At 48.5% G+C, this 25,642-nt stretch overlaps 1 protein-coding gene across 9 annotated transcripts in view; it reads left to right on the top strand.

Annotated features, from left to right (window-relative positions):
* Positions 1-25,642, top strand: part of LOC119963564 (serine/threonine-protein phosphatase 2B catalytic subunit alpha isoform) — a 400,495-nt gene that overhangs the window by 93,207 nt on the left and 281,646 nt on the right. The window contains exon 1 of one of the 9 annotated variants that reach the window (XM_038792877.1): positions 15,895-15,943. The exons of the other annotated variants lie outside the window; for them this stretch is intronic. Coding sequence (XP_038648805.1) covers positions 15,910-15,943 — 34 coding nt within the window. The 5' untranslated portion in view covers positions 15,895-15,909. Of the gene's footprint in view, positions 1-15,894; positions 15,944-25,642 lie in introns of those variants that run through there. 9 annotated transcript variants of the gene reach the window in all.

The following is a 25,642-nucleotide window of genomic DNA, read 5'->3' as shown; positions in this document are numbered from 1 at the left end:
CGATAGTGACATTTAAGGGGCATCTTGACAAAAACATGAATAGGATGGGAATAGAGGGATACGCACCCAGGAAGTGTAGAAGATTTTAGTTTAGACGGGCAGCATGGTCGGCACAGGCTTGGAAGGCCGAAAGTTGTTTTTTTCTTTCTTGGGATGCGGGCTTGCTTGGCCTGGAGTCCCATGTAGGCCAGACTGGGTAAGGATGGCAGATTTCCTTCCCTGAAGGACATTAGTGAACCAGATGGGGTTTTTTGCAACAATCGACAATGGTTTCATGGTCATCATTACTGAGACTGGCTTCATTTCCAGACTGATAAATTTGAATTGGTAGGAGCATTAGCCTGGGCCCCTGCATTCCTAATCCAGCGACATTACCACTACAATAGGGTTATGTGAAACAATAAAAGGACAAGGAAGGATGTGTTGGCCTTGGAAAGGGTCCAGAGGAGGTTCACAAGAATGATCCCTGGAATGAAGAACTTGTCGTATGAGGAACGGTTGAGGACTCTGGGTCTGTACTCATTGGAGTTTAGAAGGATGGTGGGGGATCTTATTGAAACTTACAGGGTACTGCGAGGCCTGGATAGAGTGGACGTGGAGAGGATGTTTCCACTTGTAGGAAAAACTAGAACCAGCGGACACCATCTCAGACTAAAGGGACGATCCTTTAAAACAGAGAGGAGGGATTTATTCAGCCGGAGGGTGGTGAATCTGTGGAACTCTTTGCCGCAGAAGGCTGTGGAGGCCAAATCACAGTGTCTTTAAGACAGAGATAGATAGGTTCTTGATTAATAAGGGGATCAGGGTTGATGGGGAGAAGGCAGGAGAATGGGGATGAGAAAATATCAGCCATGATTGAATGGCGGAGCAGACCCGATTGGCCGATATGGCCTAATTCTGCTCCTATGTCTTATGGTCTTTCTTGATTCCGAATCTATTTCTCTCTCTCTCATTCCTCCAAAGGAACCTGTTTTCTCTCCTTCCACATGACTATGCTTTCAGACAGCCCCCCCCCCCCCCCCCCCCCCCCCCCGTCCAGTACAAGTGTCCATTAAGAGCGCTGTAAAGCATTACTTATTTTCCCTCTAAATATTATATTTTGTACCTACCATGTGAATAAGTGTGTTGATGTTTAGCACTTGCATTGTAATTTTGACTTTATTGGATTGACAGAGTAACCAAATACCCTGTTTATGACTTTCAACAGGCAGGGACTCCCCAAATAATGTCGAGAGCTCAGAGAAATGTATGTTTTGCAGAGTTTTTATTTTGAGGGCGCTCCCCCATTCTGAATTAATAGTGAGTGAAGGTTAGAATTAGTGTATAAAACATATTTTAGTCTCTTACCACCTACAAGGCACAAGTCAGGAGTTTGATAGAAAACTTGCCTAGCTGAGTGCAGCTCCAACAACACCATCCAGGACAAAGCAGCCTGCTGGATTGCCACCCCATCTGCCACCATCAACATTCACTCCCTCCCAACACACACAGTAGCAGCCGTCTGTGTGAGCTACAAGATGTCCCGCAGGAACTCACCAAGGCTCCTTCGACAGCACCTTCCAAACCCACGACCACTACCATCTAGAAGGACAAGGGCAGTAGATGCATCCACCTGTATGTTCCCCTCCAAGCATCTCGCTAATATATCACCATTCCTTCACTGTCGCTGGGTCAAAACCTCTCATCCTAACAGCACTATGGGTGTACCTACACCACATGGACCGCAGTGGTTAAAGAACTGGTTCTCCATCACCTTCTGAAGGGCAATTAGGGATGGGCAAGAAATGCTGGCCCAGCCAGCGACGCCCACATCCCGTGAATGACGCAAAAACACAAATAAATTTTGGAAATTTTAGATTTGTGTAATGCGTAGCTGATAGCGATGAGGCTACTTACCAATCTCTACATGAAACCATCTTGTGTTTTGGAATCCCTCAATAATGGTCAATACTTAAAAACAATAAATGCACACCCTGCCATGATTGGGGCAGAGAAAATGCAACTGATGTAACCTGCTCGACAACCTCCATTTTTTTTGTACCCTGATTTTTCACCGCCTTTAATTCCTCGCACAAGTTGTTTGGAAAATGCTTTGACAGGTGAATCTGATGAAGACTTTACAGGCGAGTGTTCTTTGTTAGCACTAATTGGAAGCTTGGATGAAAGCCAACAGGAATAATAGTTTTAAGAGTTCTTTCTCTGCAAAGTGCTGTTATTACATGTTCCAAATTTAAGGACCTTTTTGTGACCTTGCTAATTTGAAGGTTTTGTTGGAATTGGTGTTCAGGTTATATTTGGTTTTCTAAGATGCTGGTAGGAGGTCGGGTGTATTCCGCCTTCGATAACAACCCTTAAATTGTACCTGGATTGAGCCCGACCTGACGGTCCTCAGTCAATGTAGTTTGGTTCTGAATGGTTTATGGATTCATATTCAATGTTTGGCAGAATCGGAGCTGCTTGGACACTTACCAACACGTACATTAAGGAGGCTTTGCGTTGCGTATTTGCCTTTTATGCAATTCCTGACTGGACTGCAATTGACGTGCAACAATAAATCTGCTCCTTAGGGTCAGTAACCAGAGTAACGACAACGACAACAACTGGTATTTATGTATCACCTCTAATGTAGGAAACATCCCGAGGAATGTTGTGAAACAAACCTGATGTTCAACCACATGAGAGGATTAGGACAGACGGCTAAAGATTGGTTAAAGAGGTGGATTTTAACAAGTGCCTGAAGGAGAAGTGGAGAGGGTTAGAGAGGGAATTCCAGAACGTCGGGCGGCCCAGGCGGCTGGAGGCACGGCCACCGATTGTTGGAGCAGTTTTGAAATCGGGGATGCTCGAGAGGCAAGAATTAGCAGAGTGGAGATGGCTCCGAGGGACTGGAGGAGATTACAGAGCTTGGGGGGGGGGGGGGTTTGGAAAGAAGGATGAGTATTTTAAACAAGAGCACAGAGATGGCAGAGCGTTGGCAGCAGAGCCAGAGAGGAGCTGAGAATTTATTCCACACAACAATTTGCCATGATTGGGGATGAGCCAGCTGACAGGGGAGTGGGAGAAGATTTTATATTGCTTTCAAAAGGGAATTTGTATAAATACTTGAAAAAAGGTGCAGAATGTGGAGATGGAGTAGGAGGACTGGGACTAATTAAATAAATGCGAACATGTAGATTAGGATGAGGCCACATGGCCCCTCAAGCCAGCTCCAGTATTCTGCTATCCCATAAGATCATAGCTGATCTTATTGTAACCACAACCCACAGCCTGTCTGTTCCTGATAACCTTTCTTTTAAGGAACCAGCGCAAGCACAATGAGTAGAAAAGCGGCCTCCTGTGCTGTTTTATTGTTAAAATATTATACCTGATCGACTCAATATTGTGTTTGCATAAGGATGGCCCACTGCACTGGAGAGTGAGTATCCTGGTCCAGATATTTATATAGGGTTTTCCAAGGTGAGTTCCCTTATCATGCCTGTGTTGATGTGACGAGATACAAAGCAGAGACCAGGTGCTGCCCACCAGGCCAATGGGCATGAACTGCTCTTGTAGCCACAGTATTAATGTGGCTGGGTCCAGTTCAGTTTCTGGTCAATGGTAACCTCCAGGATGTTGATAGTGGGGGATTCAGTGATGGCAATGTCATTGAATGTCAAGGGGTGATGGTTAGATCCTCTCTTGTTGGAGATGGTCATTGCCTGGCACTTGTGCGGCGTGAATGTAACTTGTCACTTGTCAGCCCCAAGCCTGGATATTGTCCAGGTCTTGCTGCATTTGCTTCATTATCTGAGGAGTCACGAATAGTGCAGTCATTCTGTTGGAAGGAAGGTCACTGATTTAAAAAAAAAAACCTTTTCCAACTGAGGGGCAATTTAGCGTGGTCAATCCACCTAGCCTGCACATCTTTGGGTTGTGGGGGTGAGACCCACGCAGACACGGGGAGAATATGCAAACTCCACACGGACAGTGATCTGGGGCTGGGATCGAACCCGGTTCTTCGGTGTCCTGAGGCAGCAGTGCTAACCACTGCGCCATCTTGCCGCTCCAGGAAAGTCATTGATGAAGCAGCAGAAGGTGATTGGGCCTAGGAAACTAAGCTGAGGAGTTCCTGCAGTTTTGTGCTGGAACTGAGATGATTGATTTAAAAAACAATTTAATTGAGAGTACCCAATTCATTTATTTCCAATTGAGGGGCAATTTAGCGTGTTCAATCCACCTATCCTGCACATCTTTGGATTGTGGGGGCAAAAACCTACGCAAACACGGGGAGAATGTGCAAACTCCACACAAACAGTAACCCAGAGCCGGGATTGAACCTGGGACCTCGGCGCCGTGAGGCAGCAGGGATAACCACTGTGTCACTGTGCTGCCCTGTGTTGATTGATTTCCAACAACTACAATAATCTATTTTGCCAGGTATGACTCCAACCAGCAGAGAGTTTTCCTCTTGATTCCCATTGAGCCTCCAGTTTTGCTCAGGCTCCTTGGTGCCATACTCAGTCAAATGCTGCATTGATGTCGATGGCAGTCACTCTCAGCTCACCTCTGGAGTTCAGTTGCTGTGAAGATAACCAATACTTTAACCATTGTTAAATATTAAATACAAGTTGATTCAATGATTGGGTCACATCACTGAGGCTGGGGTAATCTGATTTAGTCAGTGGTCAGGGACTGGAGGGTGTGCCTGTAAGTGAGGCTGAATATAGAACAGTACAGCACAGAACAGGCCCTTCAGCCCTCAATGTTGTGCCGAGCCTTGTCCGAAACCAAGATCAAGCTATCCCACTCCCTGTCATTCTGGTGTGCTCCATGGGCCTATCTAATAACCGCTTGAACGCAGCGCCGGCCCTAGGGTTGCTGGCGCCCCGGGCAAGCTGAACTTCGGCGCCCTTCCGGGGGGGGGGGGGGGGGGGGGGGGTTGGGTCGGGGGGGCGGGGGGGGGTCGGATCGGGTCGGGGGGTGTCGGGTCGGGGGGTCGGATCGGGTCGGGGGCGGGGGGGGGGGGGTCGGGGGCGGGGGGGGGGGTCGGGGGCAGGGGGAGGATCGGGTCGGGGGGGTCGGATCGGGTCGGGGGGGGGGTGTCGGATCGGGTCGGGGGGGTCGGATCGGGGCGGGGGCGGGGGGGGTCGGGGGCGGGGGGGGGTCGGGTCGGGGACGGGGGGGGGGCCGGAGTGACCTGGTATATGATCGGGACTCACCGATCGGCGGGCCGGTCTCTCTGTCGGCAGGTCTCTGACGCCGGTCACGCACTCGTTGATGGCGCCCCCTAGCACATGGCGCCCCGGGCGACTGCCCAAGTTGCCGGTACCTTGAGCCGGCCCTGCTTGAACGTTCAAGTGCCCGACTCCACTATCACAGCAGGCAGTCCATTCCACACCCTAACCACTCTGAGTAAAGAACCTACCTCGGGCATCCCTCCTATATCTCCCACCCTGAATCTTATAGTTGTTCCCCCTTGTAACAGCTACATCCACCCGAGGAAATAGTCTCTGAATGTCTATCTATCCCCCTCATCATCTTATAAACCTCTATTAAGTCGGTTGTGGGCGTCGCCAGCCCATCCCTAATTGCCCTTGAGGAGCCGTTAAGAGTCAAGGATATTGCTGTGGTTCATCTGGAGTCACGTGTAGGCCAGACTGGGTAAGGACGGCAGATTTCCTTCCCGAAAGGACATTAGTGAACCAGATGGGTTTTACGACAATTGACAATGATGATCATGGTCATCATTAGACTTTTATTGAATTCAAATTTCACCATCTGCAGTGGTGGGATTTGAACCTGGGACCCCAGAGTACTCTGGGCCTCTGGATTACCAGTCCAGTGGCAATACCGCTATGCCACCGCCTGTCCAGGCCGGCTGCTCCTTGGTCCAATGTTCCCATCTATCTGGTGTATAAAGCTAGAAAATCTGTGTCCTAGTTGATGATAAGAATACGAGGAGGTCAGTCAGCTTTCAGCCTGCCTTGCCATTCGGTTACAGACTGGTTGTTGCGTCCCTCAATTCCGTTTATCTGCTGGTTGATCCACACCTGACAAAAATTAAATCAACTTTGTGCCTTATAGCACTTTGGCCAAATTAACCAAATAATTTGGGTTACTCCTGATGTCTCTGAGTTATGCCGTGACTGCTACATTGCTACATTGCTACATTGCTAGTAATGGTGACTGGATCTTGCACTGCCTGTGTGGAGAGCTAGCTATGGTTTTTTGATTTGATAGCGGTTTCCACACGTTGCTGTAACATAGCCCACGGCAGTCGCGATGGCTGTGTTGACTGAAATATGAGTCAGCAGTGATGTGTTAGTGCCTCTCCTGGCTTTTTGTAAACTAGTTACGCCAATTTCCTCCTATCAGTTGCAGTGAAGAGAGATTAATCCGGAAAACTCAGCTATCAGAAATTGATTACTATAAACATAAAACCCTAACATGGAGTGAATGGCCTATCGCGTTTCTGTGTTAAATGTAGCTGCTTTACTGATGGCCTATTTCCATGACCTTGCTTGGAACCAAACCAACTCATTGCATTTTTAAATCAAAACTCTAATGTTTGCTGTGAAATAATTGTTGCCTAGACTCTGTAATATCCCGCCGGGCAGGTATGTGTTAATATGCAAACACTGATGGGCGCTGATTGAGCCGTCCGGATTGTTTTTATGCAGGGAGTAGGTTTAAACGAAGCAAAGGTCCATCTCATGTGCTGTGAGGTGACCCTACTGTACTTTGGGTTGATGACTAATATGGTGGTGAAACTCATTATACAGATGTGATTTTTAAAAAAAAATCAAAGTTTAAAATGTAGTTAACCTAGTGAAAACTTCACCAGACCTCCGACAAAGTGCTGTGCGTTTATCTGATCTCCAGTCAGCAAGGAGCTCATTAACACAGCTGCTCCATTTTAGTTTTCTAGGTAAGCAGCCTGATTTATCCAGAATGCCTGCTCCCCAGCACCTCGCCCACTCCCTTCTCCATGTCCCCCTCTCTCCCTCCCCACAAACACCCTCCATTCCCCTCTTTTACCCTATCTCCTTCCCATCACTTCCTTTATATATTTGTTTGTTAACCATTTCTGTGAGGTCTCATGTCACAGCTTTGCTGCATTAAAGGTGCTATAGATACTCCGGTTGTTGTTGGGTGAAGTTGTCAGCAAGGATCAAAGACCACAGCCATCCCGACTATTGGGTGGCAATTAAAATAAATTGGGTTTGAACTTGGACTCTGAGATTCCTGTATAACACAGAGAGATGTGGCTAACGAGTGGGCCAGTGTGCTGCTCCCTTTTGTTTTTTTTAAATATAAATTTAGAGTGCCCAATTATTTTTTCCAATTACGGGGCAATTTAGCATGGCCAATCCACCTATCCTGCACATCTTTTGGGTTGTGGGGGTGAAACCCACGCAGACACGGGGAGAATGTGCAAACTCCACACGGACAGTGACCCAGGGCCGCGATTCGAACCCGGGTCCTCAGCGCCGTAGGCAGCAATGCTATCCACTGTGCCACCGTGCTGCCCGAGTGTGCTGCTCTCTAAGTGGAGAGCGATTTCTCATTGAGCCGGAGAGCAAGATAATCTTTGGTTCATGATTCCTGGCTCTGTTCACAAGGGAAATGGAACAGGGCCGCTGTGTGACCCGGAGAGCAGCGGGAGAAAGCAAAGTAAATCATATGACATCCCTAACTTTATTAATAGATAAGGAAGTTATGCTGACTTTTATAAATCATTAGGTCCCTTATTATGTCCAATTCTGGGCACCGGATTTTAGGGAGAATATCAAGGCCCTGGAGAGGGCGCGGAGGAGATTTACTGGGATGGTTCCAGGAGTGTGTGGCTTCAGTTAATGTGGAGAGACTGGAGAAGTTGAGAATGTTCTCTGAGCAGAGAAGGTTAGAGAGGAAATTTGATTGAAGTACTAAAAGTTGTGGAGGTTTTTGGCCGTGAATTGCCAGAAGGCTCGGTAAGCAGAGGGACACAGATTGAAATGATTGGCAAAATAATCCGAGAGTATTAATTTTCCTCAGGCGGCGAGTTGTTGTGGTCTGGAAGGAGCTGCCTGGAAAAGCGATGGAAGCAAATTCAATCGGACCTTTGAATTGGACATGAGTTTGGAAAGGACAAGAAGGCAGTTGTCTGGGGAAAGAACAGAGGAGAGGGGCTGAGAATTGGACACCACTTTGAAAGAGCTGGTAAAGAGTTGAAAATGAAATGAAAATCACTTATTGTCACAAGCAGGCTTCAAATGAAGTTACTGTGAAAAGCCCCTAGTCGCCACATTCCGGCGCCTGTTCAGGGAGGCTGGTGTTCTGAATGGCCTCCTTTATGCTATGTGATTCCACGTTGGGCCGGGGAGAATTATAGAGCGATATTTGCGGCTGTCGACCCCTGTGTAGTCGGCCTTCCTGGATGGGCAGGTGCGAGAATGCCTGGGCTCAATTGTGTCCATGATGTGGAGGTGCCGGCGTTGGACTGGGGTGAGCACAGTAAGAAGTCTCTCATCACCAGGTTAAAGTCCCAACAGGTTTGATTCAAACACTAGCTTTCGGAGCACTGCTCCTTCCACAGGTGTGTCAATGGTGAACATCTCATCCGTGCTCTGTTATTGGAGAAGGTGCAGGGGTTCAAATCTGACCCGACAGTCCCAAAATGAATGGCACCCGGTGGTGTGAATCTTTCTGGAATCTCCTGACGGGAATGTGGTGTGAGTTTGGAATGGTCGCTGTCAGCTCTGGGTGGTGTGTGGTTGTGGGATTTGTAGGAGTGTGTGCTGGCTGGAAGAAGCTGCCTGTGGTAAAGCATTGCTAATTAAAGTAACACCAACTCTGCAGTGTTGTTGATTTCTCATCGCATAAAACCAACATGTAACTTGTACAATTAGGCTTGCCTGATCTTTTGTACTTGTGCATAATCTGCACAACTTCCAACTCGGCGGAGCTCGCGGTTTTCTACTTCCTACAAATGTCGTTTTAAATTTAGTCTTTGGACACATGAAGGGGCGAGGTGGGTGGTTTCCTGCTTCGGGTTTGCTGATTATGAATACTTGGTAGTGGAGTTTGTGGCACAGCAGAAGCTGTGGAGAGAGGGTTTGGCTCCTTACCCTGTGTTCGGTGCATCCCATTTGTCATTCCTGGCATCGGAGGAATGAAACTAACGGGAGAGATTTTGACCTTTTTCGAAAAAGTAAATGCTAATGAGACCTGCATGTCGCTGCCTTTGGCGTCATGTTTGACCCTGAACTGAACTAGTGTATCCATCCTCCCCACTCGGCCGCAGCCAGCTCCTTACTTACAGGAACTCCTACCCGTGCTTCTCTCACTTCCTGAAGCAATGATTCCTGGCTGGCCCCCACGCTAAACTCTCGGTAGACACAAAACCCCATCCCCAACCCCCATTTCCTTGACTCGCAAGGTCTCCTTCACCCGTCATCCCCGCCCCACCTGGTCTCGTAGTGCCCCAATTTAAACATCATCACCCCTGATTTTCAAACCCTTCCATGCCCCCCCCCCCGTGTAATCGTCCATTCAGCCTCAAAACTTACTCAGATCTCTGCGTTTCCCTGTCGGTGGATTTATTGCTGCACCATCAGCTTCCCCAGCATCAGCTGCCCGAACCCTAAGCTCTAGAATTCCTTCCATTAACCTATCTGCCTTTCTCCTTTCTTTTAAGAACCTCCTCAAACCTCACTCTTTGACCAAGTCTTTGCCCATCCCCTCTCATATCACTTTGTGTGCGTCTTGGTGTCGAGGGTTATCGGATTAATGCTCCTGTGAACTGACTTGCCATTTTAGAATCATAGAATTTACATTGCAGAAGGAGGCCATTCGGCCCATCAAGTCAGCACCGGCCCTTGGAAAGAGAACCCTAGTTAAACTCGCACCTTCACCCTATCCCTGTAACCCAGTAACCCCACCCAACCTTTTTGGACACTAAGGGCAATTTATCATAGCCGATCCACCTAACCTGCACATCTTTGGACTGTGGGAGGAAACCGGAGCACCCGGAGGAAACCCACGCAGACACGGAGAGAACGTGCAGACTCCGCACAGACAGTGACCCAATCTGGGAATCGAGCCTGGGACCTAGGACCCTGGAGCTGTGAAGCGACTGTGCTAAACACTATGTCACTGTGCTATCGTGTTATGTTTGAAGTGCTATGCAAATGCCATTTGTTTTTTTTTAAATAATGCAACTTCTAAAGCTACACAGTCTGTATCCACTGAATGATGGAACAGCGTATTCCTCCCGGACTGCTACCCCCCCCCCCCCCCCCCCCCCCCATCACCCTGAGGCTCTGTGTGTGTGTTATGAACCCCACCCTGTGTCCCTATATACATAGTGTAGCACTGGGACAGCTTCACATTAACACTGCAGCACACACCAGGCCACATTTCCATTAGCTCTTTAGACATTGAGTCCTTGATGTGAAATGAATAATTCAGTATCTGCTGTTTGGGTCTCCAAAGGATATTTGTGGCCAAAGTGCTATTGAGGGTTTTATCCAGACCGAGAAATGCCAGATATTGGCTGCGTTGGCCGGAGAGATGGCAGATGAAGTTTAATCCGGACAAATGTGAGATAATGCATTTTGGAAGGTCTAATGCAGGTAGGGAATATACAGTGAATGGAAGAACCCTCAAGAGTATTGACAGTCAGAGAGATCTTGGTGTACAAGTCCACAGGTCACTGAAAGGGGCGGAGAAGTTAGTCAAGAAGGTATACGGCATGCTTGCCTTCATTGGCCGGGCCATTGAGTATAAGAATTGGCAAGTCATGTTGCAGCTGTATAGAACCTTAGTTAGGCCACACTTGGAGTATAGTGTTCAATTCTGGTCGCCACACTACCAGGAGGATGTGGAGGCTTTAGAGAGGGTGCAGAAGAGATTTACCAGGATGTTGCCTGGTATGGAGGGTATTAGCTATGAGGAGAGGTTGATTAAACTCGGTTTGTTCTCACTGGAACAACGGAGGTTGACGGGCGACCTGATAGAGGTCTACAAAATTATGAGGGGCAGAGACAGAGTGGCTAGTCAGAGGCTTTTCCCCAGGGTAGAGGGGTCAATTACTAGGGGGCATAGGTTTAAGGTACGAGGGGCAAGGTTTCGAGGAGATGTACGAGGCAAGTTTTTTTACACAGAGGGTAGCGGGTGCCTGGAACTCGCTGCTGGAGGAGGTGGTGGAAGCAGGGATGATAGTGACATTTAAGGGGCATCTTGACAAATACATGAATAGGATGGGAATAGAGGGATATGGACCCCGGAAGTGTAGAAGATTTTAGTTTAAACGGGCAGCATGGTCGGCGCAGGCTTGGAGGGCCGAAGGGTGTGTTTTGAGGTGGCAATCAACAGCACGTTGAAACTTTTGTGGAGTAGGGTGGATTTGCACAGTGCTTGAGGGGGGAGGGGCGTAAACTTGGTGACAGGTCTTGAAACCCAAATGCTTCCCCTCGGGCCCCTCCCTCCCCTTAGCCTCTCTTCCCCTCCCCCAGACCTCACCCGTGCCAGTGCCAACCTGGTGTCATGGACTCTGAGGTGGAAAGGGGGTGAGTACCCTCTCTACACTTGCCTGCAGGGTGCCGAGGGGAATCCTTCAGGGTCACTGGGGGTCTTGGGGTGTGTACGGACTGGGCTGGAGGGTCTTGGGTCAGGGGTCTTTCCTGGGTGGGGGTCGTATGGCAGGCCTTCTCTCTGAGGCTTTGAAAATGATTAAATTGTCTTTCAGCAGGTCAAGTCGTAATTAAAAACCTTCCCTCTGATGTATTGAAACCCTTTGAAGTCCAGTGGATTCCTAAAGTGCAGAAGGAGACTATTCGGCCCATCGAGTCTGCACCCACTCCTCCACCCCATCATGGTCAAACCACCCAACCTGCACATTTTTGGACTGTGGGAGGAAACCGAAGCACCCGGGGGAAACCCACGCAGATACTGGGAGAAGGTTCAAACTTCACACAGTCAATCAAGGCCGGAGAACCCTGGTCCCTGGCGCTGTGAGGCAGCAGCGCTAACCACTGTGCTCTGGTGCCAATATCTATCTCTCAGTTAGCATCACCAACACATACGATTTGGGTCAGTATCACGTCGCTGCCTGTGGGATCTTGCTGTGCAGGCACAGGCTGTCTCATTTCCTCCGGCAGTAACCCCCCCCCCGGGCTAAAGAATGCACTTCCACTGCCTACAAAGCCCTTGCTGAGATTTTCGGGTGGAGGGATGTATAGAAATGCAGTGGCCGCCAGGACCTGAGATGAAACCCTCCCTCTCCTCCCCGCCTCAAGCGCGGCCCCCTCCAGCCCTTTGCCGCCCTCAAGCCCGGTCTCCCCCAGCATTGCAGTATTAATGATCTGTCAGATGAAGGTGAAAGTCTAACCTTTGATGTGTTGGTACCCTATCGAGTGCTTTATTTGCAGTCAATTGAAAATTAAAATCGCTTATTGTCACGAGTAGGCTTCAATGAAGTTACTGTGAAAAGCCCCGAGTCGCCACATTCCGGCGCCTGTCTGGGGAGGCTGGTACGGGAATCGAACCGTGCTGCTGGCCTGCTTGGTCTGCTTTAAAAGCCAGCGATTTAGCTCAGTGAGCTAAACCAGCCACTAAACCAGCAATTGCATTCTCCTTTAATGTTTTAAAGCTTCCGGGCAGACTGAGAAGCCTAAAAGCTTTGAACTTCATTATTTACATTCAATTCCACGTACCAGTTCCTTTTACAAGCCTCTTGATTGACAGGTCCAGGCTATTTCAAAGGGGTAATTTTTTTTATTTTTTTTATTTTTCTTTTTATTAAGGGGCAATTTAGCGTAGCCAATCCACCTATCCTGCACATCTTTGGGTTGTGGGGGTGAAACCCACGCAGACACGGGGAGAATGTGCAAACTCCTCACGGACAGTGACCCAGGGCCGGGATTCGAACCCGGGTCCTCAGCGCCGTAGGCAGCAATGCTAACCACTGTGCCACCGTGCCGCCCCTCAAAGGGGTAATTAGCGTTGTTTTTTATTATAGCTCTTCACGGTCCATCAACTCTGAAGTGCTTCTTTTTTTGAGCAGGTGTTGCTTCTAACCGCAGTTTATTTTAAAGAGGCTGTTTTTAGAAAGAGCAGAGAGGGAGGTGCACCTCTTGGGCTGTTTGGCTTGTTGAGCCAGATCATTCTACGTATTTTAGTTATTGGAAAAAGATCATCTCTACTTTTTTTAAAAATCTTTCGAAAGGTGATATTGTGAATGTGTCTGTCATAATTTTCTAGATAGCCAAGAATCTGAATGGACTGGATGGCCTGATAATGAGCGCATAAAGAGACACGCTGCCCTTTCAGATAATTAGATCATGAGTCTGTGTTAACATTTATGCTTATTTGTGTCCTGCTGTTACAGGAAGCTGTAAAGCTACAAGAATAGTTCATGTGGCCAAGAAAAAAGTACATTGCTCTTCTCCAAATCGGGTTCTTCCTGATTAAGAGGGAGACTAGAGCCGGGGGGCACAGTTTGAAAATAAGGGGTCTCCCATTTAAGGCGGAGATGGGAATTTTCTTTCTCTCCAAGGGCCAGGAGTCTGAGGAACTATCTTCCCAGAAAACAGTGAAGGCTGGATCCTGGGATATTTTTCAGGCTGAATTATATTCTTAAACAAGAGAGTCTGAGGTTATCGGGGGGCAGGCAGGTAAGGAGAGTTGAGACCACAATCAAACCTGCCATGATCTCATCACATGGTAAAGAGGCTCATGGGACTGACCTTTGTACGTTCAGCTTGCCTGACTAGCTTCATATTTTCATAAGGTACATCCACTGTGCTGTTAGGGAGGGAGTTCCAGGATATTTCCCCAGCGACATTGAAGGAACAGCCGGTACATTTCCAAGTCGGGATGGTGAGTGACTTGGAGGGGTACCTCCAGGTAGTGGGCTTTCCAGGTATAGGTGGCAAAAGTCACAGGTTCAAGATGGCGTTGAGGGTGAGTTGCTGCAGTGCATATTGCAGCTGGTGCACAGGCTGCCAATGTGCCCTGATAGTGGAGGGAGTGAGTGATGAAGGTAGTGGATGAGGTGTTGATCCAGCGGGGTTGCTTTGTCCTGCATTCCTGGATGGTGTTGAGCTTCTTGAGTGTTGTTGGAGCTGCACTCATCCAGGCAAGTGGAGAGTATTCCATTACACTCCTGACTAGTGCCCTGTGGATGGCGGACAGTTTCTTTGGGGGAAATCAGGAGGTGAGTTACTCTCCGCAGAATTTCCAGTCTCTGACCTGGGTATGAAGTAGTGTTTCCCATCATCTTTCCAGGGCAGCACGGTGGCGCAGTGGTTGGCACTGCTGACTCACGGCGCCGAGGTCCCAGATTCGATCCCAGCCTTGGGTCACTGTCCGTGAGGAGTTTGCACATTCTCCCCGTGTTTGTGTGGGTTTCGCCCCCACAACCCAAAATGATGTGCAGGGTAGGTGAATTGGCGACGCTAAAAGGCTGTGGACACAATGACTGAATCCAAGGGAGCAATGTTTGAGGGAGTCCTCAACTGCGACCTGCAATTAGGTGGAATGGTTTTAGAAAGGGAATCATAGCGGGCAACACGGTGGCGCAGTGGTTAGCATTGCTGCCTACGGCGCTGAGGACCCGGGTTCGAATCCCGGCTCTGGATCACTGTCCGTGTGGAGTTTGCACATTCTCCCCGTGTCTGCGTGGGTTTCACCCCCACAACCCAAAGATGTGCAGGATAGGTGGATTGGCCACGCTAAATTGCCCCTTAATTGGTAAAAATAATTGGGTACTCTAAATTTAAAAACAAAAAAGAAAGGGAATCATAGGAAAACATCTTGGCGCCGTGAGTCAGCAGTGCCAACCATAGGGAAAGGGGGGGGGGGGGGGGGGGGGGGGCTAATTGGTTAGTTGTAGGTCAAAGAGCTTGCTTTGTGCTGATGAATTGAATGGTGGTCCATGGTTCTATGAACTGTTGTAACATAGAATCCCCACAGAGCAGAAGGAGGCTGCCCAGCCCATCGAGTCTGCACCGACCCTCCCAAATAGCACCCCATCCAGGCCCAATCCCCCCACGACCTATCCCACAATTAAGCACAGCCAATCCACCAACTTTGGACATGGTCCAATTTCAGAGCTATCGGTTTTATTCTGGCCTTTATTGTGACCATTTGAATAAAGATGTGAATGGAGATTGCACAGAAATATTGCACCGAGCTGGGACTGTTGTGAACCTTGTAGCAGACCCCAACCGATCTCTCTGCATCCAGAATTTTGACATGTCACTAAGAGTCTAAGTGTGTCAAAGCGGCAAAGTGGTCGGTCAGTGTGTCTGTTTGATGGCGGGGTGTTGCACGTTTCCAGGCTGTAGTTCCGTCTGAACGAATATTTAAATGATAGATGCACGCACTGTGTATTTTCTGTGTAGATTGGCCCAGATCCTGGTGGATTCACGGTTTGCCCATTAGATCGGTTTAGCGAACGGTCGGACTAACAGCCAACCTCGAGGATTGGGAAAAAAAAACGATGGAGAAATAAATCAGGTGACCTGGATCCAAATCGGGGACAGAAGGAGAAAGGCAGAGGGAACAAAATACTGAATTGAAAGAGAGAGAGAGAGACGGAAAGGAAAAATAAAATAATTTAAATTGAAAACGATTAAAATCTTTGAACGATTCACCAGCTGTGACTCCACAGTTTACTGTTCTGAGGGCAGAGAGAGAGGGTGAGGTGGCATCGCAGGATCAAAAATCTTCCCATTAAATGCGGTAATTGTGTGAGACTGGTGGTGGTGGGCGAGAGGGGGGGGGATGGGTCTGGAGGACAAGCTGCTGATGTTGTGAGGTCAGGGCAGAGAGTGGCACAAATTGTCCAGTAACTTTTGACCATTCACAACTGACGGGGAATCTGTCTCTCCACAAGTTGTCAGGCGGTGTGCGTAGGAATCACAGCGATTGCCATTAAATCCAATGTTGCCATGGCAGCAGAATCTGGGCCATTGTGGTAAGCTTGCTTCCTTGGTATACAGAAATGTTTATTGATCGTCTGTTACTTTAAACTCGCAGACACTGGTGTACAAGTCCATTGACGTGAAATTCACTGTGGTTCGAAGTGAATTGTCCTGTGGCACGAGCAAATTTGGTTAATTTAATCTGTAAAGTGGGCACAAGGTGACTGTTGGCTGAGGTTTCTCCTGTACTTGATGCGTGAGCTTTAATGTTGAATGGGGACAAGCAATAAAATCTACCTGACTTAGTGACTTAACCACACAAGGACTGTTTAACGAGCTGCTTTTGTGCTTGTTTAACTTGCTGTTCGAGATTAATTTTTATTTGGCTTTGTGGAAGTTCCAGGGTTATTAAATGGAAAGACATGGCTCCTCTGTCAGAAACCCTGCAGGGATCGACTGATGGGGAGAAATTAAATATAAATTTGGACTGTTGTGGGCACAGAAAATCTTCTGAATAATTGTTCTTCGTCAAGGCACAGCATCATGGTGAGGGAGTGAAATTAAGTTGCTCAGTGATTATTTGGAGCATCAATTTAAGATCTTGAGGGTGGCACAGTGGTTAGCACTGCTGCCTCATGGCGCCAAGTACCCGGGTTCGATCCCGGCCCCGGGTCACTGTCCGTGTGGAGTTTGCACATTCTCCCCGTGTCTGCGTGGGTCTCGCCCCCCCCTCACAACCCAGAAAGGTGTGCAGGGCAGGTGGATTGGCCACGCTAAATTGCCCCTTAAATGTAAAAATTAAAAAACAAATAGCATCTTAGAGCCCAGAAGGAGGCCATTCCTCCCATCATCGTCATGCTGGTTCTTGTACCTAAACAACTAGTCTCAATCCCTCCCTCCTCTTCCTCCAACAGTCACCTTTTCAGGCATATAAACCAATCTTTTGACAGCTATTATTGAATCCGTTTACAGTGCCATTTCAGGCAGCCCATTCCAACTCACTGACTCAGAATCCCGAATTTCATGAAATACTCCATTTTGCTGTGGTTATCCCTGATTATCTATTGTTTATTTGCAAGATTCTTTTTTTAAAAAAAAAACATTTTTCGAATGAACTTGAAACTAAGAATTCCGATGTACTGTCGGTGACGCTGGGTGTGGTGTTTCGTGAGTAACAGGCATCCATATTGTGACTAATGAAGGGCTTTTTAAAAAATCATTCATGGGATTTCACTGATGAAGTCATAAATTATTCTCCGTCTCTAATCACTCCTCTGCCACCTTGAATGTAACATAGAACATAGAAAAATACAGTTGTGCCGAACCTTCGTCCTAGATTAATCATAGATTTCATAGAATTTACAGTGCAGAAGGAGGCCACTCAGCCCATCGAGTCTGCACCGGCTCTTGGAAAGAGCATCCTACCCAAGGTCAATACCTCCACACTATCCCCATAACCCAGTAACCCCACCCAACACTAAGGGCAATTTTGGACACTAAGGTAATTTATCATGGCCAATCCACCTAACCCGCACATCTTTGGGCTGTGGGAGGAAGCCGGAGGAAACCCACGCAGACACGGGGAGGATGTGCAGACTCCGCACAGACAGTGACCCAAGCCGGAATCGAACCTGGGACCCTGGAGCTGTGAAGCAATTGTGCTATCCACAATGCTACCGTGCTACCCTTAAGAACAAATTAATCTACACTCCATTATTCTACCGTAATTCATGTCCCTATCCAATAGCCGCTTGAAGGTCCCTAATGTTTCCGACTCAACTACTTCCACAGGCAGTGCATTCCATGCCCCCACTACTCTCTGGGTAAAGAACCTACCTCTGACATCCCCCCTATATCTTCCACCATTCACCTTAAATTTATGTCCCCTTGTAATGGTTTGTTCCACCCGGGGAAAAAGTCTCTGACTGTCTACTCTATTCCCCTGATCATCTTATAAACCTCTATCAAGTCGCCCCTCATCCTTCTCCGTTCTACTGAGAAAAGGCCTAGCACCCTCAACCTTTCCTCGTAAGACCTACTCTCCATTCCAGGCAACATTCTGGTAAATCTCCTTTGCACCTTTTCCAAAGCTTCCACATCCTTCCTAAAATGAGGCGACCAGAACTGCACACACTACTCCAAATGTGGCCTGACCAAGGTTTTGTACAGCTGCATCATCACCTCGCGGCTCTTAAATTCAACCCCTCTGCTAATGAACGCTAGCACACCATAGGCCTTCTTCACAGCTCTATCCACTTGAGTGGCAACTTTCAAAGATCTATGAACATAGACCCCAAGATCTCTCTGCTCCTTCACATTGCCAAGAACCCTACCGTTAACCCTGTATTCCACATTCATATTTGTCCTTCCAAAATGGACAACCTCACACTTGTCAGGGTTAAACTCCATCTGCCACTTCTCAGCCCAGCTCTGCATCCTATCTGTGTCTCTTTGTAGCCGACAACAGCCCTCCTCACTATCCACAACTCCACCAATCTTCATATCATCTGCAAATTTACTGACCCACCCTTCAACTCCCTCATCCAAGTCATTAATGAAATCACAAACAGCAGAGGACCCAGAACTGATCCCTGTGGTACGCCACTGGTAACTGGGCTCCAGGCTGAATATTTGCCATCCACCACCACTCTCTGACTTCTATTGGTTAGCCAGTTTGTTATCCAACTGGCCAAATTTCCCACTATCCCATGCCTCCTTATTTTCTGAGGTCATTCGTCCAGATATCTGCTTTACTAGCCCAGTAGCAGAGCCACTACACCACCACTTCAATTTTAATTAATTGTAGTCAATGTTCAGTTTTTTACCCAGTTACAAGCTACTGAAGTGAGTGTTTAAGGCGGTGGCTAGTACAGAGTTATGGATAGGTCTTGCTTGTCTATGTGTCTAAGGTAGTTTTAAGGGAATTATATTTGTATTGGTAAACATTAGAAAGGTATAGTTTTAAGTGGGTCTAATTTAATGTTTCTGTGCCTGGAAGGATAAAACCTACAGTGAGATTCATGTTGGACAAGGATGTTTGTATGTGAGGGGGTTGTTTTCAATTCCAACTATAATTCTATTGTGCTTAGAGAAGGCCACAGCGTGAAGAGTAAATAAACCTGCAGTGGTTGCTTAGCAACTGGGGCCTTAAAAGGTAAAGATGCTTTTAGGTTTTAGTTTAATTTGGTTGCAGTTGGAGATAGGAAGTGAGAGAGAAGGCAATTCAGATGGCTCTGCTAGTTTTAGATCGCTAACGACAGAACATCTCTCTCAGCTTTGCTAGAAGTAAAGCCATTCTATGGAGAAATGGTGAAGGAAACTAGAGAAATGGAGAGAAGTTTCCAAGACATTTGAAATTAATAGAACAGAGGAAACTGGGAATCAGAACAAATTACTGTTCGGTAAAGTCACAGAATTGAAAAGGCAATGCATCATGAGAAACCAGAAAGAGATCTGCAGTCATGCTGAGGTTTATGAGAAATCACCATAGTTTGGGAGACATTATTTAAAATAATTGTGGAAATCGGTGACTGGACCTCTGAGTTTACACAGGAGCATCAGAATTAGGAGCACAAGTCGGCCATTCAGCCCCTCCAGCCTGCTCCACCATTCAGCCAGATCATGGCTGATGTCTTCCTGGTCTCAAATCCACCTCACTGCCAGTTCCCCAAGTCCCTTTGACCCATTTTGTATCATAAAAAGTTTGACTAGGGCAGCACGGTGGCCTAGTGGTTAGCACAACCGCCTCACGGCGCTGAGGTCCCAGGTTCGAATCCCGGCCCTGGGTCGCTGTCCGTGTGGAGTTTGCACGTTCTCCCCGTGTCTGCATGGGTTTCGCCCCCACAACCCAAAAATGTGCAGAGTAGGTGGATTGGCCATGCTAAATTGCCCCTTGATTGGAAAAAATAATTGGGTAATCTAAATTTTAAAAAAATAAATAATAAATTTGACTAAAAGCCTTTAAGACGAAGGAAACCTGAGGGGAGAGGTGTAAAACCTGAAAGTGAAACCTTGATAGACACAGCAGAGGGAAAGCAGAATTTAAAAGAAGATTTGAAAGCGGAATTTGAAATCACTCGTGTGGGAGCCAAAGTTCAGTGACACACGGTGGCTCACAAATCATCTGGAGCAATTTGAGGAGAAATCCCTTGGGTTCAAAGACGAGTGTGACTTACCACAGCCATCTTGTATACTTAAAAGGGACTTTGTATGAATGAAACCGTTGCATCTTCCGCGTTAATCTTAAAATAAGTGTATATCTGTTCAACTAAGGAGAGAGTAAAGACGGATTCTATCATCCAATTTTTTCATGTTTAATGTTTTCTTATTAAAAATAAATAGCGGTCCTGTGACATTGTGACTCCCCGTTATATACAAAAAAGTAAAGGTTGTGGTTTTTTGTGTCAGTGTTTCACTCTGGGATCTTCCCGTCCACTTCTAACATCAACTGTCTGTATGAGTGTGCGAGAGCGCGAGTGTGCGTGTGTGAGAGAGAGCGAGTGTGCGTGTGTGAGAGAGCGCGAGTGTGCATGTGTGAGAGAGAGCAAGTGTGCATGTGTGAGAGCGGGTGTGCGTGTGTGAGAGCGGGTGTGCGTGTGTGAGAGCGGGTGTGCGTGTGTGAGAGCGGGTGTGCGTGTGTGAGAGCGGGTGTGCGTGTGTGAGAGCGAGTGCGTGTGTGAGCGAGGGTGTGTGTGTGAGAGCGAGGGTGTGTGTGTGAGAGCGAGGGTGTGTGTGTGAGAGCGAGGGTGTGTGTGTGAGAGCGAGGGTGTGTGTGTGAGAGCGAGGGTGTGTGTGTGAGAGCGAGGGTGCGTGTGTGAGAGCGAGGGTGCGCGTGTGAGAGCGAGGGTGCGCGTGTGAGAGCGAGGGTGCGCGTGTGAGAGCGAGGGTGCGCGTGTGAGAGCGAGGGTGCGCGTGTGAGAGCGAGGGTGCGCGTGTGAGAGCGAGGGTGCGTGTGTGAGAGCGAGGGTGCGTGTGTGAGAGCGAGGGTGCGTGTGTGAGAGCGAGGGGTGCGTGTGCGAGAGCGGGTGTGCGTGTGCGAGAGCGGGTGTGCGTGTGCGAGAGCGGGTGTGCGTGTATGAGAGAGAGCGAGTGTGCGTGTGTGAGAGAGCGAGTGTGAGAGAGAGCGAGTGCGTGTGCGTGTATGAGAGAGAGCGAGTGTGCGTGTATGAGAGAGAGCGAGTGTGCGTGTGAGAGAGAGCGAGTGTGCGTGTGAGAGAGAGCGAGTGTGCGTGTGAGAGAGAGCGAGTGTGAGAGAGAGCGAGTGCGTGTGCGTGTATGAGAGAGAGCGAGTGTGCGTGTATGAGAGAGAGCGAGTGTGCGTGTGAGAGAGAGCGAGTGTGCGTGTGAGAGAGAGCGTGTGTGCGTGTGAGAGAGAGCGAGTGTGCGTGTATGAGAGAGAGCGAGTGTGCGTGTGTGAGAGAGCGAGTGTGCGTGTGTGAGAGAGCGAGTGTGCGTGTGTGAGAGAGCGAGTGTGCGTGTGAGAGAGCGAGTGCGCGTGTGTGAGAGAGAGCGAGTGCGCGTGTGAGAGAGAGCGAGTGCGCGTGTGTGAGAGAGAGCGAGTGCGCGTGCGTGTGTGAGAGCGAGTGTGCGTGTGTGAGAGCGAGTGTGCGTGTGTGAGAGAGAGCGAGTGTGTATGTGTGAGAGCGCGTATGAGAGAGAGCGAGTGGGCATGTGAGAGAGCCTATGTGAGAGCGAGTGTGCGTGTGTGAGAAAGAGCGTGTGCGTGTGAGAGAGCGTGTGCGTGTGAGAGAGTGTGCATGTGTGAGTGTGCGTGTGAGAGAGTGTGCGTGTGAGAGAGTGTGCGTGTGAGAGAGTGTGCGTGTATGAGAGAGAGAGCGAGTGTGCGTGTGTGAGAGAGAGCGAGTGTGCGTGTGTGAGAGAGAGCGAGTGTGCATGTGTGAGAGCGCGTATGAGAGAGAGCGAGTGGGCATGTGAGAGAGCCTATGTGAGAGCGAGTGCGTGTGTGAGAAAGAGCGAGTGCGTGTGAGAGAGCGAGTGCATGTGAGAGAGCGAATGTGCGTGTGCGTGTGAGAGTGTGCGTGTGAGAGAGTGTGCGTGTGAGAGAGTGTGCGTGTGAGAGAGTGTGCGTGTGAGAGAGTGTGCGTGTGAGAGAGTGCGTGTGTGAGAGAGAGCGAGTGTGCGTGTGTGAGAAAGAGCGAGTGCGTGTGAGAGAGCGAGTGCATGAGAGAGCGAATGTGCGTGTGCGTGTGAGAGAGTGTGCGTGTGAGAGAGTGTGCGTGTGAGAGTATGCGTGTGTGAGAGAGCGAGTGTGCGTGTGAGAGAGAGCGAGTGTGCGTGTGTGTGAGAGCGAGTGTGCGTGTGTGTGAGAGAGCGAGTGTGCGTGTGTGTGTGAGAGCGAGTGTGCGTGTGTGTGAGAGCGAGTGTGCGTGTGTGTGAGAGAGCGAGTGTGCGTGTGTGTGAGAGAGCGAGTGTGCGTGTGTGTGAGAGAGCGAGTGTGCGTGTGTGCGTGTGTGAGAGCGAGTGTGCGTGTGTGCGTGTGTGTGAGAGCGAGTGTGCGTGTGTGAGAGAGCGAGTGTGCGTGTGTGTGAGAGAGCGAGTGTGCGTGTGTGTGAGAGAGCGAGTGTGCGTGTGTGTGAGAGAGCGAGTGTGCGTGTGTGTGAGAGCGAGTGTGCGTGTGTGTGAGAGAGCGAGTGTGCGTGTGTGAGAGAGCGAGTGTGCATGTGTGAGAGAGAGAGCGTGCATGTGTGAGAGCGGGTGTGTGTTGTGAGAGCGTGTGTGAGAGCGAGTGTGCGCGAGAGGGAGTTTGCGTTCTTGTGCGCGAGAGAGCGTGTGCGAGAGCGAGTGTGTGTGCTTGCACGTGAGAGCGTGTGCGAGAGAGTGCTTGCCTGTGCGCTACTGTTATTCCAGAATGCTGATCCCCAGAGGTGGTGGTTGTGTTACTTCATTTATACACTAGATGTGGAAGGTGCTATAGAAATGCCTGTGTTGGATTTCTTTCTGAAAATGGTTTCATGACCTAATTTAAAAATAAACGTTGTCATGGTATCATGGGGAAGTTACTGAAGAATCTCTGGAACAAATCTGTTTCATAACATGGTTCAGCGTGTTGATATGTGGAAGCTGCAGTTACACAATCTCCTGGGCAAGAATGTGCAGGAATTGGGAATTATTATTGTTCAGATGTGTCGAGTGTGTATTCATGTAATATAGCAGGTACAGGATCTAAATTCATTTAATGTCGGTTTAAATCCTGAACAACAGTGACACACTGCCTCTTTAACAATCCATCGTTTGACATGAGTATGTTAGGTTGCCTGAGTCGTACACACAATTACTTGGAGCATCCAGATGAGATGCATCTTTCCCTCAAACAGCCAGGTAACACCCCGAGAGACTCAAAAAATAAAGCCTGGGCCAAAAAGATTATCAAAATCGGGAAGACAGCGCTCAATCGCCTCGAGTGATTGAAGCCTGCCGGACAGCACGGTGGCGCAGTGGTTAGCACTGCTGACTCATGGCGCTGAGGACCCGGGTTCGACCCCGGGTCACTGTCCTTGTGGAGTTTGAACATTCACCCCGTGTCTGTGTGGGTCTCACCCCCACATGTGCAGGCGAGGTGGATTCGTCACACTAAATTGGCCCTTAATTGGAAAAAAAATAATTGGCTACTCTAAATTTTTTTTAAAAAAGTGATTGAAGCTTGTGCAACGCGCTCTCTCTCTCTCTGCCACGGGCTCTCTCTGCCGCGTGCTCTCTCTCTCTCTCTCTCTCTCTCTCTCTCTCTGCCACGCGCTCTCTCTGCCGCGTGCTCTCTCTCTCTCTCTGCCGCGCGCTCTCTCTGCCGCGCACACTCTGCCGCACACACACTCTCTCTCTCTCTCTCTCTCTCTCTCGCTGCCACGCGCTCTCTCTCTGCCTCACACTCTCTCTCTCTCTGCCGCACACTCACTCTCTCTCTCTCTGCCGCACTCTCTCTCTGCCGCACACTCACTCTCTCTGCCGAGCGCTCTCTCTCTCTGCCGCACACTCTCTCTCTCTCTCTCTCTCTCTCTGCCGCACACTCTCTCTCTCTCTCTCTCTCTCTCTCTGTCTCTGTCTCTGCCGCGCTGGTCTCAAAGTAAAATCAATCTTCTTGGTAGAATTCTAGATGTAACCTGGAGTCCGGTACCCAGTGCTTCTTAATATTCAATCGCTTCTCTGCCTGGTGGCTAAGGTCAAGCCCGAGATCAGGTGCGATGTCTGTTGTTGTCAACTTGGATCTTGTATATCTCCTTTGTGGGGACCAAGAACTGGATTCAATTTGAATTGATTTTTGGAGCAAGCAGGGGGATGGATGAAGGGTTTTCCCCGTCCACTCTGCACATTGGCTTTGTAACTCTGAGGAAAGAAATATTCAACCCCGTAAATTGCTTCTGTGTTGGTGGCTTGCCAAAGCTTGCCCACTGCACCCTCCTCTGTGCGAGGTTAGAGATGCATTAGCAGCAGATACCATCCCAAGGACAGATCATGGATACTTGTTGAAGATGTTCACCATCACTGCTTTCAAATGTTCTCGTGCCACCAGTGTGTGAGCCAAAGTGAATGAGCACATTTACTAGGTGGGGTGAAGGAGGTGAAATTGCTATCACTGGAAGCCATGAATAAAGAAATGTTGGGTAGTTGGGCGACTTCCTGGCTTGAACACGGCGGCAGTGTGTCAAGTCAAGTTATTACGGTCATGGTGTAAAGTAATTGTATCCTGCGTAAGGCATACCTTGGGAAGTACAGTGTCTATAATTAGAATTTTGGAAATTGTAGGGAAGAGAGATAAGATATGGTATCCTTTTTTTTTAAGTGATCCCAATAATCAGTAACACAGCCTGATAAAATGTCAGGTTTACAAGCTGAATGTTTCGGAGCAAAGCATCAAATTTCCCCAAATGCCACCAGAGATCCTGTTGTGTTGAGCAGCCACGAGATGTGGCAAATGTTACTGATCTAATCAATAATGGGTCATTGGTTCCAGTGCTGATCAATGTTTGTTGATCTGCCCAAGTTGGATAAAAACGGGTTGACCGATCGGCTGGTGAAATAGCTTTGAACGGATGGATAGCAAACAAAATTCAACAGAGCTGTTTGTGGTAATCGAAGTCATTTCAGATCTGTAAAGATTGATCTGTAATGTCTCCCCACTCCATGTGTGAACTTCCACTTGCTCTTGTTATGTTGCCACAGCTGCATTCATTGCCCAGCCCTGATGAGTTTTACCCTTTCAACTGCTCGACCGTGAAGCCTCTTTGTCCAAGGTTAACGTAAAGGGCGACAAAGTGGCACAGTGGTTAGCACTGCTGCCTCACGGCTCCAGGGTCCCCGGTTCAATTCCGGCCTCAGATGACTGTGCAGAGTCTGTATGTTCTCCCCGTGTCTGCGTGGGTTTCCTCCGGGTGCTCCGGTTTCCTCCCACAGTCCAAAGATGTGCAGGTTAGGTGGATTGGCCAGGATAAATTGCCCTTAGTGTCCAAAGATGTGTAATCTTTTTTAACTTGCTGGGAGCATTCAGATGGCCATAGCTATATCCGATGGATTTAGCAGTCGTCTAGAGCAGGAAGAATTCTCTGAAACAGCTAGTAGTAAATCAGGACTAATATGTGTTTTTCAACCACTTGGGCATCAGCTTCTGAGTTGAGAACTTGGGTAAATGAGTGCAGAGTAACCAGTGTCTTCGATGATCTTGCAGTGTGTTGAGAGAATAACGTACCAGAGGACAGTACTGTGGTGGTTTTGAAATTTGCATTTGCTGATGTCCTTTGCCT

This window comes from Scyliorhinus canicula, chromosome 3, assembly GCF_902713615.1.
Source record: "Scyliorhinus canicula chromosome 3, sScyCan1.1, whole genome shotgun sequence".
Lineage (NCBI taxonomy): Eukaryota > Metazoa > Chordata > Chondrichthyes > Carcharhiniformes > Scyliorhinidae > Scyliorhinus > Scyliorhinus canicula.
Note: the sequence above shows the minus strand (reverse complement) of the source record. Positions and strands in the feature narration are given on the sequence as shown.